Below are 16660 nucleotides of genomic sequence, written 5' to 3'. Positions count from 1 at the left end.
CGATTACTACTTCAAATGACTACATCTACCGGGTGGAAGGGTACCTGCGATAGTAAAGTGAAGCTTTTTATTGTACCGAGTTAGCGAGTCACACGGATTCGGTACTATGCAATATTGAATCACCTTCAAACGATAAACCACATTCGTTCTTATTTATTCATTTACTTTTAGCAGCCAAAAACAGCCTTAATCGGGGTTTGCTTGGAATAAACTAATTGTAGCGACATTTTTACGAGTTGAAGTCGGCTTTCTATGCTATTTTTGGGATGGTTGTACTATTTTAAGATTAAAACAGGGTACATCCTGTCTTTAAAGAGTACTGATAAAAATAAGGAACTTAAAAATGAAATATTGCATACTTTTAGGCGTTAACAAGATCCTTTCTCTATGTTAATGTGACTACGTTTGTACAAGGTGATGGCTACTTTAAGACATTTGTACCCATATTATAAAAATGGGTTAAAATATTTCAAAAATAGGCGTTTAGGACAGGAATTGTTACAACCTCTCGATCGACTCTTCGGATTAAGAAAAGCCAATGAAGCCATAAATGGTAGGCCAAACCTCTTCAGACTGTGCAGTCAAAAGAAGTAGCAACAGGCTGTTCGAAGACGGTTTTAACACATCTTAAACCAAACTTTAAATTGAATACTTTTAGGCTAAACCATACATCTTCTGAGTATCATGTAAGCAAACAGGAAATTCGGCGGACAAAAGGCGCAAAGTATTTCTTACACGAAATCGATTTCATGTGCTACAAGAATGATAAAAAAACGGTCCTAAAACAGAAAGACCCTTCCAGTAAGAGAAGAGAACTGTAAGAGTAAGAGATGAAATAATTTTGACCCATAATCAGCGATGGATTATTATGTACACACAATATTGCATACTTTCCGGCGCAATCGATATTTTCAGTCATAAAACATGAATAAGCTACTCTTTTTTACTCATTACTTCCTCCACAACATTTACTGAAACGCTTTTGAATGTTTTTGTAAGCAAACAGTAAAATCGACAGCTAGAAAACGACATTGTGCACCGGACATCGAGTCCGCGATAATACACGCTCTTCATTCCGAAGCAGTAAAGCCACTCTCCAACGCAACCACTGTTGTTTGCTTTACTTTCTCTCAATATTCTTTTTGTGATTTCGTGTAATAATGCTTCCTCGAAGCACAAAAACCATCTTTAGCAGGATTGTTCGATTCTGCATCCTTAACAATCCTTTCGCTTGGTCAGTGTCGGTAGACCTCGTCCTAGTTTCCAGGGTACAAATACAAGATTTCCAGTAAATGTTCTTCAGTTTCTCTATTTGTTCTCGTGTTCCACACTGGACGCTTCCCTTAAGGTTTTGTGTTTTGTTTCACGTTCCACCTACATTAATACCCAATCGAATCGGTTCTCGGACTCCCCAATGGTCAGTAAGACCCAACCCGCACCGTTTTAATCCAGAAACGAGCTAAAACTAACGAGCAAACTCAATAATTTATCGATTCTTTCTTTTTCCCCTTTTATTCTTTTCTCATTTCAGCCACTGAATCATTCATCTCCTCCCGGTGTGGTAGCAAAGGCCACCATTCAACACTCTACCACAGCACATACCACTGCCGAACAGAAGCAGAAGCAGCAGTCCGCTGCCAATAAGGATCATGACAGTGCGGAAAAATAATCTGCTTCTTCGTACGCCGTCCGCTGCCAACCGCGCGTTCTCTACCAGCACGCGGAAAAAAGCGGAATAAGAGCACCGGTAGATTTTAATTAGCGTCCTATAATGGTGGCTGAAGCACCGACCGACCGGCAGGCACCGGGAACAGAAACAGATCCATCAACCCCCAATCAAATCCCCCTATCGTTCCGAGATCCATTCTCCTGCTTCTTTTCCAATAGCGACCAACTTCTCCGATCGCGTCAAGGTGGTAATTAAAACCCCCGGACATAAGAAACACTGCACGAAAGGAAAATAGTTTAATCGTAAGGAAAGGAGAACAAGTGAACTGGTTGCCTATTGTGATCGGTAGACCGTTGGTCTTTCCGGGCATTTTGTTGGAGTTGAAGTAGGTTTTGTCGCTTTGTTTTGCGTCCTCGCGTGGGGAATGCCAACCTAGCAGTGAAGATCGAGACAGATGATGAGAATTGTGCAAATTGTTTGGATAAGCAACGACAATGATAACAGTTTTGTTTGCTCCTTCGTGGAAAACCTGGGAAAAAATATTTACCAGTTCCAGGATAGCGGATGGAAGAGGTTCAAGAAAATGAACACTAAAGATTTATGTTGTTTTCTATCGGCTCGTCCAGGACTCGTCTAGGACTCCGCCAGTTTGATACGCTTCAGCAGACGCTTATTTCTGCTCCGAAACTCAACCGACCACAGCGCAGGTGGATTTTCATTAAGTTCTTATGAAATATTAATTGGCCTAAGTAAAACTGTCACTGTCACTGTGGAGACATACCCGGGGCTTCCACACCACAGAAGCTGACCAATGTTTGTTTGGCCAGTGCTATTTGTTTATCCTGTTCGCTCTCGCTGAAAAGCGCTCCGTCAGTCGTCGATGGTGCGGCATGACGTGCAAGGACAGTGTTGTAATGCGGGTTCCGTCCCATCCGGGACCATCGCTACCGAACGTCACGCGATTGGATGTAATTAAAACGAGTGGAGCAACGCTTCTGGGGAGGTTTCCTTGCTTTTTTTGTTTGTTGGTTTCACAAAACACACACACAGGGAGTCCAAAAAAAAACAAAACAAACAAGGACGAACGCATCTTTCTCTCGAGGCGGCAGGCAGTCCTTACGTCACGCTGATTGCGTGAAGGGACACACGCAGAGGCTTGAATAATACCCGTGGGTAAAAGATAAGTGCGCCAGAATGATGTCCCTGCCAGTGGTGGGGAACACCATTCTATCTCGGTAGTTCGGGCCTTTTTTGCCGTTGTTCGCTGTCTCCGACGTAACACAGCGAGGGAAAGAGGTGGGAAAAGAGGAATGGTTGGTTCGCGGTGTGGTAAGCAAGCAAACAGGAACATTGGGAAACACATTACAAACACCACCACCGCCACCGACCCTCTCCCAACCTGTCTACGTTGGAAAAGCCTGTCAGTTGAGCAGCTGTTTCGTAAGCGGATCAACGGGTGGAAAATCAAGCATTCTTTGCAAAGCCAACACGCACACACACACACTTCAAGTCAAAACTGGGAATAAAGTTTTACATAAACGTGCGTTAAGGTTATGTTGCTGTTTGTTTAGAATTAGGCGACACAGAGATAAGTGTGTATTAGTATGTGTGTGTGTGTGCCTGGGAGATTATGAGCCAGGGGAGGCATAACAAAAAAACAGGACGCTCGTTCATCAACAATCAAAGCGAGTTTTTCTTTCTCTGCAACATAATAAGGCAGGGCTAGGCAAGTCTGCTTTTTTGATGATTTTCATTTTTCGAAGCTTGGCTTAATTTAAAAAAAGCCTAATGTTTTGGTTTAAATGCAAAATTAATTAAGACCGTATTGCTGAAATATTTGAATGTTTGAGAAAAAAAAAGATTGTTATGTTTTTGACAGGAGTAAAATAACGCCTTATAACTTCAATTTAAAATTTATAAAAATCGTATTTTTAAAGACAGAGCTCACGCTCACAGCAAAAGTAACACCAAGGCATGGGTATACTAAATCGGTTAAAGTGTCTGTCAAATAGATCTCACCCCATGTAGCGTTTTCTTACCAAAAACAAAAGGTCCCACTGTAATATTTATAATTAATGTGTTCTGCAATGTACATATAATATCCTAATACTAATAATTACACTGGGAAGTCTTTATTCCTTACTTTTTTTCTTTATTTATTCATATCCTTCTTTGGTTCTCCAACTTTGAGAATAGCTCTTTGCTGTTATAAGGAACCTTTAATTAATTTTTCCAGTATTTTGAAAATTATTCCTGAAATAGTATTTCTTTCCTTAATATTGTACAAATTATTTAACAAAAAAAGTTTGATCTTTCTAATAAAACCATCAGTTGATGTAATTTCTATTTCTGAACAACACTTCCTTTAAGAATTTCAAATTTTTCGTTATTCTCACAATCAGGTGCTCTTGTAATTTTATCACACAGTGTAAAACAATAGTTTTAGCTTTTATTTGATTTTTTTTTTTAATTCGTTTCAATATTTTTTTAAATAAATGAAAAAAGGAATCGAAATTCACTCCAAAAACTTTTGTCAAGTGTGCGAGCCCGGTGGCTTTGCCCATCCCTGCCGTTGCAGGTACAATAGGATCGTGTGTGCGTGAGTACAATAAATTGATAAAGATAAAAATGGCTCTCTACGTAACGTTACGATGCAACCGCGCAGGGAAAACCGTAGAACCCACTATCCAGGGTTCGTGGACACAGATAAGACACGCGACAGTAAGGGTCGAAAGAGGGTGAACGTATGAGGGGGAGTGGGGGGGGGGGGGTTGAGGCATGGTAGGCAAGTTAGCGGGGATGATGCGATAACAGTTGGCTGGCGTTTCTTTCACATGCGCTCGTCCAGTTCCCCGGGGCTGTCAGTTCCCAATTTTTCAGCCATTTAGTCACTAATCAGTCGTGTTGCTTATCGCCTCGCGTATCCACCGTGTCCACGAACGCGCTCGATGTGGTGTTAATGTAGGAAGGCAGTGTACTTCTAGTACTGTGTTCTTTTTTTCTTATTGAAGGAAAAGTGTGTGATTTTCCACCCCGTTATAAAGTTCTTTAAGGGTAATCAATTCATGATCATTTAAAGTTCGTATCATAATATCGCAAAGTCCTCTTATGCCGCTTTGGAACTACAACTTCAATCAGGTCTTAAGTCCTAAAAAGTCCTGAGCTCTCCTGAGCTGCAATTTCTGACTTGCTTGACTCAAGTTACTTATAACTGAATATTCAAATCTGCAAACGATGTCCTTCGTATGGAATTTCACATCTTCAGTCTCATCATTTTATAAAGATCTTTCATAATCCTTACCTAGTAAAAAATGTTAAACCCTACACCGACACCGATTTCAAAACATGTGCAAAGAGCAAATAACGAACCCTTAAGAAATCCACCATCCTACAAAAACAACCCATCATCACGGCTCCTCTCTCGTTCCCTGCCTTCTTGTCAGTGCTTCTCCCGCTCTTGTTTATCTTAGATAAGAAGTTCACCTTTTTTTACGCCTTCCACCCATTTCGTCTCTGTAAAATGTAACGTGTTTCCCTTTTCCCATTTACAGCGATCGCGCGTTATCTGCCCGCAAAGTGTGTATCTCCCGGGTACCAAGAGCGCACCTAAGGAAGAAGTCGGTCACTCAACAAGTGTTTCCCCGTGTCGGTGCAATAGAAGCGTAAAGTCGTGTGCTGTGTATGTTGCGCACACAGCAAGTGTGCGTGTGTACCGAGTGAGGTGTCCGAGGTGTGTGTGCAATTAGAAGAAGAGAGGCACCAAATAAAAAAGAGAAGAAAAAAGTTAAGAAAAATCGCTTCCGCTAGCCTATCCGTTTGACGAAAGAAGGAAAAAAGTTTGAAGGCTTTTTGTCGGTGTGTGTGTGCGTGTTTGTTTGTGCCCAATATCCGTGTGTTCGTAGTGTGATATAAGTGTACAAGTGTGCCCGTCGATCCGTTTCCGAAGCGTCCCAACCGTTTTGGGGAAAATTTTGGTTATTGCTTCTCTGTCTGTGTCCGTGTGTGTGTGTGTTGTGATTCAGGTGTGTGCGTGACACATATTCGCTCAATTTCTACTTCCGGTGCTGCGTGTTAGTCCCTGCCAATACCCCTTCCCCACCCCCATTGTAGTGTTGCGGAAGGAAGTGTTCTCCTCCGCGACATTCCCACTCACGGCAGCATCGTGTTATCGCCACCACTAGCCCGGGAGGCATCCACCGGCGTCCGGTTCGGTGTACCGTTGATATCCGCCACGATGCTCAATTCGCTCGAGACGCTCGCGGGCAAGATTTCGCCCGGCTCGGGCAAGAATTCACCCTCCGCCCCGAACGGGGCCACCACGGGCGGCGGTGAGCTGATCGACAGCAACGGTAACAACAAGCTGCTCAGTGGATACCATCTGCGGACCAAGCTACCGTACCAGAAGCCCGGTCTCAGCAACAACAACAACAACTGCAACGTCGTCAACAATACACCGGCCGCGGCAGGCATTGTGCCGGGTGGTGGTGTACCGCTGCCGGTCGGGTTGCTCAGTCCGCAGGCGGTAGCGATGCTCGGGGTCAGCAGTATTGCCACCAGCAACACCAACGGCAACAATGGCAGCAGTAGCAACCTGAGTCCGACCGCCGCATCCACCGTAGCCACCGCCAACAGTCATCGAACGGCGAACGGGACCAGCGACGCGATGATCGTGGACGACGTGCAGATGATGGGCGTATCGGCGAAGGAAAAGTGAGTGAACTTCAAAAATGCTATCTCTGTGGTGGCCACATGTTTGAAGCGAATTGGTTTTGGGTTACACGCGGGCTGACGCTTCCTTCGCTCTCCCGCTTTCCATCACATACGAGCATTGTTAGGTTAATGTGCAGGGAGGCGAGGGAGTTCCGAGGATAGGCTCCTGGGAACGGGCACACTCGGTGCAGATAAGGAAGATAAATGGGCTGCATCGAGTGTGGTAGATAAGGGAATGTCGTGTCGCATTGTAGAGAGGGGTGGATTAGTCTCGAGAGTCACTCGATTGCGTCAACTTGGGCGCTATGGTCCTCGTGGCGGCTGTTGACGCGAATTGTAAACTGAATGAAATCAGTCTTCAGTTTGCCTGGAATTCTTCAAGCAAATCTTTAAACCCTTTTCATCAGATAACAACAGCTAACCCGGAATTCTAAACAACTAAACTTGTGTAATGTATTCGGCAACCAGGAGGAAGTTCATCAGTTTGCCCTTTCCACCAAGTCCCGTGCCTTCCAAGCTAATAAATCCAAACGACATCCAAAGAAACATTAGCGACAGTGATTAACACGCTTCCAATCGATACTGACTTCGTTCTGGTGTTTGGCAGCAGCCAAAAAGTTTTACTACCGCTGGACAACAGCTCCACCGAGAACGACAACGATCGTCACATTCGCCGATGCCTATCTCGGCAACTCGGTCTGACTGTCTGTCTGTCTGCCTGCGCCTTGAAAAGACACAACGCAAAACAGAAGGCTTCGCTCCTTCCATTCGTTCCAACGGAAAACAATAATCATAATTCCGACCGAGAAAACTTTCCGCCGCCAACCCGGGGGGAATTGCGGGCCCCAAAATCGTAACGAGACATTTCCCGTCACCAGAAACCGCATTCAGTGGAGTTAAACCCCGCGAACCGGTGCTAGCCCATTCTTGAGGCGGTGGACTTTATCGAAACTTTCTTTCGACTCTCACATGCAGTCGACTACACATTCGCGCGTTCGCTTGTTGGTTCTCACCCGGAACCGGGACGGAATCCTGACAGACAAACGGGAAGCGGGAAACGCGAGCGGCGCTATTGTCGCCCCCGAGTTTGTTGGGCTGGGAAAAGGCGCACAAGATAATGAATTAGGTCGGGCAGAAGTTTCTTTGCCGTCGTATCTTCGTACCCACGTTGACCCTTAACTTGCACAGCACAAGACTATGGGCGCAGGTCCATCATCAACAAGGGCAGGACTGGTTTTATGGACGCGGTTGGTCCCACGAGGCTACTACTGCTTGCCATTTTATGCGACGAAAACTTCACAGGTCACAAGTACAGCACAGCCGATCACATCTAATGCTGAGCAGCCTATAGACTTCGTGTGGTCGTAAAATTTTTGGACACTTTTTGTGTGTGTGTGTGTCTCTGTGTCCCTTTTGGTTTGTCCTTTACGACCTTTCACTTTGGGCGAGAGAGAGAGAGAGCACAGCATTCGTTATTATGCATTCATGGGAGTTTGTTTGAACGATTTTGTTCGTTCGGTCGGGTGACTGTGGATCTTGACACCCTCCAAAAAAAGAAGGCCAGAACACACATCGATAACACTGACGTAACCCTTAAATCGTGGGACAGTTCCGCACCGTGTCTGCATCCATGATATGTGTGGCGCACTAGTGTTCGGAAGTTGAATTTGAGCGAATGGACTTCATACACCTTGTCCGTTTGCCAACCGGGTTGTGCAACGATGGTACGATAACAATGGATGATGCATGTTCTGAAGTTGTTCCACAGGCCGGGTTCACAAAGTTCCACGAGTTCTGGTTGTCCGTGAAGTGAAGTGCTCGTTTTGATTCATAAGTTCCGATTCCTTCCTGGCGCATCCGTCTGTCGCAGATGAGATCGATGGTGAGATCAATTTCATGCTGCAGGCTGGAATCGACTGCATACTTTTAGTCAGTAGTAGTGGTGGTGGTCGTGGTGTGGTTCTTGCACAAACTCTCTAGCGACACTACTCAGTTTGCACATTACCAGTGTTACTGATGGCCAACATGCCGCCGTTTGCATTTGGAAATAATAATCAGAAAAGCCTCATAATGATAGCAATAATAATTCCTCCCTGTCTCGCACCAGACGTTCTATCCGTCCAGTATTATCCCCGATTAGATCTATCGACCCGTGTGGACACTCCACGCATTTGTGCTCATCAGTAACTCCGTACCTCCATGCTTGCCGAGTTCCCAGCACCGATGGTGCATCGATGTGCACGGGGAACATTTCGTGTACATCGCATCCAATCGATGTCTCGTCGTTCGGGCTGGATAGTCCGAACCGCTGTGGTCCAGAGACCCCAGCCTACAGCGACACGGACGACGTTTCCAGGACAATCCGACAATCGTTGCTAGTGTTTTGTGTGCGTCCAGATAGCACACAATCATTTGTGGCATCTCGACCACCGCCACCAACACCACCCCTGGTGGCTCCGTACCGACAAAGTTAGTTCCATTTAGTTCGATCGTAGTTCGGATGTTTTGCACCGCATACCGGTTCTACTTCTACTGTGTGGGTCTCGGTACTGTCTGACTCCTACTCCTCTCCAGCACCACAAAAGACACCTGTCCAACCGTTTGTTTGTAGGTGTGTGTGTGTTCCTAGCAGCGCAAATAGTACGTCGCACCGGAATAACTTATGTGCGCGTTCTCGACATATCGGAAGGCATTTCAGGCCATTCCGTGTGCTGTATCTGGCGTGCTTTTGTTCCATGGCGGCCCAAGTATCCAAAGGGTGGGGATGGCTCACCTTCGCACGTACGTTCACCGCGTGTTATTGCTGTCATGGCGGGCCGTGGTTGGAGAGTGAGTGCTGGAGCTGCCCGCGACGGGTCGGTGCCGTTGTCGCAGCGCTAGAGGTGCTACTGGGTACACGGAATCAATAAATTTACGATATGACAGCGATATGAAAACATATGTAGATTTTATTACTACACAAGTGCCCACACACCACGCGCCGGTCGGTCGGCTTCGGTGGCGGACGCTTGGTAGCAATGTTTTTGCCCCTGAATGAGTGTATCCGCCTTCCCGGGTGCGGACACACACATCTCTCACCATCTCGACGGGAGCCACTTGAATTTCGATGCATTTGGCGACACGTTCGCATCGGCACACAGGGCAGCAGACATTCCCCGAAGGACGACGGCGCTCGCATGCCGCTGATTGACACTTTCACTCGAGTGACAGTGAGCACCGTACAACGGGACAGCCAGGACGCCAGTTTTTTGCCGGTGCGAGGCGGCGTAGGCGAGGGATTGAAATAGCTACGCTCAGCAGCTTGATTGAATGGTGTGTACGGCACAGCACTTTGAATTTTTGGATTCAGGACTTCTCTTCCCGTGGAAAATCTATTCCCAAAAGCGCTTCCCCGGCCGTTTGTTTTTTTGTCTCTGTACATTTTTAGACTTTTAAAGCACGCGCCTTTTTTACCCCCGCCGTTGAGCAAAAGTTTTTAACGAATTCTTCAAGAAAAACTCTCACTAATGGTGGCACCTGTTTTTTTTCTTTCTCGGGGATGGTCTTCCCATGCATGGCGCTGGTAAAAGCCGTGCGGAAGTTCTATTCCCGGAGCATAATTTCCACTTCACATAAGGGATGTGTTCCTGGAATCGGTCTGCAATTTTTGGAGGGTTCAGGGGAGGGAGAAAAGAACACATCGGCATTGGAGTTTGATAATGATAGGCATGCATAATGTACCCGCCACATGATTACAGTTGAATGCGCCGTTTTGACGATAAAAGTTTTACCGTTCCACGTGTACGAGTGGCGCAGCAGTTAGTTAAGAGCCTGTTCGGCAGGCATCTAATCTGGATCGTCGGTAATTTTCTTCAAATTTGAGATCGACGATGAATCAAGTTGGAGAGGTGAAATCTTTTGACGATATGTAACGGGAATTCCACAAATAATTGTGTTGTAAATAAATCTTGAACAATAATACTGACAAGATTCTTTGGGAGTCGAGCAGGATTCTTAGACGAAGAGGTCTCTTGAACGATGAAGTCCTCTATTATGCTGGTTCAACACCATTATGCTGGATAATTATTCCCAATAGAGACTTGAGCATTCTTGATGAAGATACGTTCCTCCAGCAATTGATTATGATTTTGATGTCCTGAAATATTAATTTGAAGTCCTGCTAATATTTGAAACATGCCAATGGTTATCCCGTCTGTTGGTTTAATTATTTCTAGTGCTCACGACTCATAAGCTCACAACCCACTCACTTCTTAACTCTCCTGAATGACTTAAGCCTCCGGAGATACTATCACCGAAGCATGGAGTCACCTCCAGAACAGATACCAAGAACTATGAGAGGTTTTTGTTTAATTTTCCTTTACACTATTTGAGGCAAATAATTATTCAAATTCAACCCTGCTGCGGTGGTGCGGGGTTGACTTTTACTCCAACTCACTGCTTGCAAGCTACAATGAACCAATCATCATAAAGCAAAACTGATTAAGCCACAAGATTCATATTCATGTCTGGTCCATTTTTTGTGTGTGTGTCTCTCTTATCCCAACCATTCCATTAAGTATGGAGCATTGCATCAAGTAATTCTAAATGAAGACCAACCCCATCTAGACATCGCCCATCGCCAAACTCCTGCAGATCCACCACTGCTGCTCTTGCGAAGGCTTATTTCCCTGTTTTGCTTCCTCGTGCAAAGTGGATAAGGAAAATATCCGGCCAAATAAAAAAAAGTCATTCGCACTACGACTTTGTTTATTGTACTGATCAAGTCGTAGCGAGCGAAGTACGATACGCCAAAAAAAAACCTTCCCAATTTCCTTACTGGGTCATGGTTTCGGTTTTAGTCTTAGCCGCCCGACCAGCAAACAACACACCTCACCGTGTGACATTGGGTGAGTTTGTTTACTCGGGGAGTTTCTTTTTTTTCTCGAGCCCAGCATCGCAGAAAGCGAAAGCTCCAGCAGCATTTGCATGAATAAGTAAACCGGAGAGCCTTTTGCTTGTTGACGCGTGGCGAGCGAATGAGGCAGACACGGAAGGCTTCCGTGGTTGCCTTATCAAGGATGCGGTCTTGCTCTGCATCCTCGGTGCCTTCCATTCCCTGCAGAGTAGCAGTAGCAGTAGCTGAAGCATCCTTCTAAAATTTCTCCAACCACAGACTTCCACCGCCCTAGTCAACACGACCACGAGAACGATAGATTCAGGCGGCCCGAAAAAAAAAATTCCAACTGATTATTTCGTGAGCTTACGATAGAGAGGAAAAAAACCGGAAAACCTCCAACATGGACTCATTTTTACCTTGATCAACTTAATCCAGATGAATGGCGGGGGGGGGGGGGGATGCTCGGGACTTTGGGCCGAAGCTCCAGCACCTCAGATTTCATCGGCCACCTTCATCGTGGAGAGGCGCATTCCGGCTAAATAATTTACATATTTTTGTGTGCAGATCCTGCAGACCACCAAACGCGGGAGAGACACACCGGACCGGCGATGGGTGAGTTTGTGTGAGTCCAGTAGGAAAAATGTCTTGCTGCTTCCTTTTCCTCGCAAGCAAGGATGGACTTGCCCAGCCTGGGTTCTGCGGATTCATGCAGATTTTTTACCGCATCATTCGACGGCACAAGAATGGGAGCTGAGCCGATTTGAAGGCAAAACTTTACCGTGGAAAATCTCACGCACAAACACACCTTCTCGACAACCCAAGGGTTGGAAGCACGCACGGTGATGGTGACGATTTGCCGTACGCCTTCTTCACTTCGGCGCTGATGATGAAGGATGGCAGCAGCACGTAAGGAGCAACGGAGGCGAGAGTTGTTTCAAAGTTGAAGAGATTATGTTTTTCCACCAGGCTTTTTTTTTGTCTTTTTCCTTCGGCCTTCGCTTGTTGTTGTTTAAGGAAGCGGACACCATTTGTCCCGTACACCCATCCGTTCCTAGAAGGAAGGGCTCTTTGACGCTTGAGTTCCTATCGTTGCGGCGGAAAATCGAATGAAAATCAAAGCGACCATCGAGGGCGACGAGCGTAGTATACTTGCTTACCCATTGGAAAGCCTGCTTGCTCATTTGCGAATCAGGATGGTGGAATATTTTTCCGGTCTCCAATACCTTCTCTTACTTCCAGTTTTGCTTTTTGCTGGTCTTGGGTAAGAGTCGAAACCGGAACCCGATCCCCGGGATTTTCGGCAGTCGAAACGAAGCAGAAGCGCAACGAAGAACTAAACGCTAAACGACAAGTCACAACCGGTCGCCCATTTCTTAAGGAAATGATGGAGAACGCGCGCACGACGCCGGTGATGGTGATTTACATACATTATTGTGTTTTGTTAGATGGAAATGATGTAGCGGGTTCCTCTTCTTCCTCGATTTCGATTTTCTTTTGCAGCAAGGATTTTTTTACACGTTGAATGGGGATGATTTTTTGGAAGAAAAATTCCATGCACTCTGCGTAGTGCAGAATGTTTTTCGGTTTTTTGTCGTGGAAAAGATACTGAGCCTGTTCTTTTGACAAATGGAGGCGATTTTGAAGCATTTTTTTTTTGTTGAGGTTATACTTTAGGGATAAAATATTCGTCCTTCGCCGAGAGTATTGATAAACGGTTTCGAGACTAATGATAAACGTGGTGTAGAGCCGAGCCGAGCCGAGCCAGTCAGCCAGATCGGCAGTACCCGCTAATCCCACGTAAGCCACTGAAGGATTAGAGGGATATTTCGGTGTAACATCATCTCCATCCGAGATCCCCCGGTCGCTTAGCCGCCCCGTTGCACATAGCAAAATTGAAAGCGTCAATCAAGATGATAAAGATTGCTGTTTTTCTCGGTCAATCCCCGCGCTGAATTTGATTATGGCTTCGGCGTGTTTTTTTCTTTCGTGCTATTTTGTTTAGGTTTTCTCCAGAAGCAGATGAGTCAATAGGGCGTGAAGAGAAGAAAACAAGGAAGGAGGGAGTTGTGGGATAGCGTTGATGATAATCCTTGGTTTTACACGATGCTCGAGAGTGGATGAGTTGGCAGGATGTGGGCAAGGGAACACCCAACAAAAAGCCACCAAAAACCCTGGAACGTCTGGCACGAGACTAGACGGAGAAATAAAAATTTTAAACCCGTGTGGCCTTGCGGGAAACCCATTTTTGTGGGACTTTAGGCGTAGTAAAAGAAGCCAAGCAGGTAGAGCCCACTAAAGAGTGGATGGACGATTGATTGGCTAGCTTCGGGAGCGATAATTAGATTTTTTTGCTATTTTACGGGCGTCAATCAATCCTTTATTGAGGATGAAAAATAAATGAAAGGGTTTAATAAGCTTATTATCCTTTCAGGGTCTCCTAAGTGAAGTCTTGAGTTTAGTGTTCTAAATTACTTGTTCGATGGGAGCCTTATTTCAACCCTTTTCATTTGGGAGCAACAAAGTTCGTAATGTTTCAACATGAAAATCAGCATCACTGTTAATCGAACAACATACAAATCCCTGGTCATTTTGGGGAAAAAACTGAAGCGGAAGTAACAACCATTTGCAGCATAGCTCCAACTGTGCCGTGTCATAACAGCTGACCCTTGTACAATTTTGGGCGGCACCTTATATTTTTCGGGTTCATTGCGTGTTTATCTTTGGCCAAAACTGTTTCCATCTACAACAATACATCGAGTAAAAAAACGCATATTGCCATCAGCCAAACAGGATGGTGAGCTGACTATACCTGTTAATGCTGGTGCCTCCTTCTCCAAAGGACTCCTGCTCCTGACAAAATTCTGGGCCTATGGTAGAACATTGAGAGCAGAGACATCGGTATGTTGGGTCCTTTTGTGTTCTCGACCGAAATAAACTAAACTCTACATGACTTGAATTGGACCATTTCGAGCAGGCTGTTGGCATGTCGTTTAGGTGTGCATGTACGTATGCGCCTCCTGGACAATCTCCAAAGAAGAAGAGTTTGGTTGAATGAGAGACGAAAGAACATCCAGCAATTGTAAGGAGAGGTCCACACAAAGGCATGGTAACGTTCTAGTTGACCAGCACGAGAACAAAAAGGCCTGATTCAAACCCTGATCGGGGAAAATATTGAAGTGAAAAAGAAAAATGGAACCCGGCGTTTTTTCGCATACCTTACCGAGCTCGCTTCGTTGCCATTTAATCGTGTCCGGTGTTGAAGAAACTTCACCGGATACAGGGGATCCCTGAGTTGCCGGTATTTGCACTGTGCTGTCGCTTCTCGATTGCTGCTGCCCGAAAGGAACAACTCGACTGGCAACTGTTACTCGGACAACTGGTGGTGTCCGTAGCGTAAGGGTGAGGTGGTGCGAACGTTTTACGGCTAATCTCATGCTCTGGAAGACTAATACCGGATACCCGAGGGGGACTGTTACTATCCCGATGTCCGTGTTACTATGGCTGAATAGCTTCGCTGTTGGGGTTCGCAATATTTACCTTCGTAAAACATTGCAATCGATCGGCCCGTCACCACACCACAACAAGGATACCCTACCTCGAATCCTTGGAGTCCTTGGACCCCAAACCCCGTTCTCAAGTTGACGGATGAAAAATGCTCGATTTGGAAAAGGTGTAATCGCCTTTTATTTCCCACCACCGGTAGCGCGGACTGGTCCGATGGACATGACTCTATGGACACGGTAAGCGATTGGCTACAGAACATTCACCTTCCCAAAGTTCTAAGCTCTTTACGATTCCAATCGAACGGGTTTCTTACTTTGATCCACACACTTCGGCTTCGTCCCGGCTCCGTCCGGCAAAAGAACACTGTCCGGGCTGTCGAGTTCTTCTCGTTGGTGATAAATTTTCATCATTTGTCGTCCATTGAGTGGTGGTTAGTCGATTTTTCATCCATCCTGAAGCTGACCCGATATGGGTTGTACGGTTTTCGTTCCTCGGGGAACGGGAGGAGTCCCGGGACCGTTTTGGGGCAACATTGAGTTCCGGCACCTTGTTGACCGATGGGAGGTATAGAAGTATAAAGGGCTAGTTACAGGGCACACCGGCAGCCGAAGCCTACGTCCCCCCGGCGGAGAGCAGGGCAAACAATCGAAGAACCCGAACAGCTCAAGAGTCGGCTGGGGATTAAATCAGAGATCATTCAGTGACACGTTTCCCCATCGGCTACTTCATTTTGTGATTCCCGGGCAACATTTGCCGGCGCATCCCACACGAGGGGATTGATAGCTTTTGATTCTACCCCGTCACATTGGGAGTGCGGGAGACAGTGCCAGGCATTCGAATTGCTCCCTCGTCGGACCGGTCAAGAATGAGGGACGACACATCGAACCATCGCATAACTGTCATCTGACTCAGCTCGAATGTCGCCGGCCAGTACGACCGGGGGCGGCAACTCTCCTTGGCGGCAATTATTTTTGATAAATTATCCGCAAACCCTACTCGATGGATGGATGGATGGATGGTTTTCGTGTCTTATTGCGGACGGTCAGCGCAACCGATAGGTCTATCTGTGACAGTCCCGGTCCCGATTAAGGCCAGGACAAATAGGACTTTAGGCTTTGGAGGTTCACGTGGGGTTCGAGAGCCGGAAAAGAAAGAACACAAAAACGACCACTGGCAGGAAGGTTCCGGGAAAACCGGCTGACGGTTGCGAATTTATCGAGAGAGAGGATAGTTCTGCTGACGTGTGCGCGTGTGCGTGCGTGTGTGCGCCTGATGCATGAAATGTTCGCTTGATAATGGTCCTACTAATGGTAAACGCCTCAAAGGGTAGGTCGATGAGTTGGAGATGCTGACCTTCGTGTTTTCCGCATCTTTTTTTCGTTCGCATCCAATTTTTTTCCCCCGGTGCGAGCGGTTCCCTGATTTTATCGATTTCCCTGATTTTATCGACGATTTGCCAAAATCGTGTCATTATTGGAAGCCGTGAACCGAGTCGTTCGAGTCGTGTATGGTGTAGAATTGAATGTAATCGGAAGTTGGGTTTGAACTCCGGAAGGATGGGTAATACTTTTTTACCCAATATTCGGCGTTGTCCCTTTCGATTTGTTTCGATGTTATAACACGATGATCGTTATGGTGCAGGAAGGACAGATATAATGATGTGCTATTACCCGATCCTTGGACGGGGGTTGATAAATTATGTCCCAGTGGGTGAATAATTTCTAGACTAACGAAAATATACAGTAAAAAGGGTCGGAAGGAGAGATTGTTCATTGCATTATTGTAAAAAAGTGAATTCATATTAAAATCATAGATAAAATACACACATTTATTGGTCTATACAGTTCAAATTGAAAAATTACGCCTAAAAGTAGGCAATTTCAGCGACAAAATAGAATTTT

At 45.8% G+C, this 16660-nt stretch overlaps 1 protein-coding gene across 10 annotated transcripts in view; it reads left to right on the top strand.

Annotated features, from left to right (window-relative positions):
* LOC118510739 (CUGBP Elav-like family member 2) overlaps nucleotides 1-16660 on the top strand; it is a 280203-nt gene that overhangs the window by 56050 nt on the left and 207493 nt on the right. For 6 of the 10 annotated variants that reach the window (XR_004906058.1, XM_036052957.1, XM_036052964.1 and 3 more), the window contains exons 2-3: nucleotides 1532-1747; nucleotides 5221-6379. Coding sequence is in view for 9 of the 10 variants with exons in the window: in XM_036052957.1 (XP_035908850.1) it covers nucleotides 5904-6379 (476 nt within the window). In the remaining variant the exon portion in view is untranslated. Of the gene's footprint in view, nucleotides 1-1531; nucleotides 1748-4564; nucleotides 4724-5220; nucleotides 6380-16660 lie in introns of those variants that run through there. The other 4 variants (XM_036052963.1, XM_036052961.1, XM_036052962.1 and 1 more) reach the window with 2 other exon arrangements.

The sequence above is a fragment of the Anopheles stephensi genome, chromosome 3 (assembly GCF_013141755.1).
Source record: "Anopheles stephensi strain Indian chromosome 3, UCI_ANSTEP_V1.0, whole genome shotgun sequence".
NCBI classification, from domain to species: domain Eukaryota; kingdom Metazoa; phylum Arthropoda; class Insecta; order Diptera; family Culicidae; genus Anopheles; species Anopheles stephensi.
The sequence above is the reverse complement of the archived record's forward strand: the minus strand, read 5'-3'. Positions and strand labels throughout refer to the sequence as shown.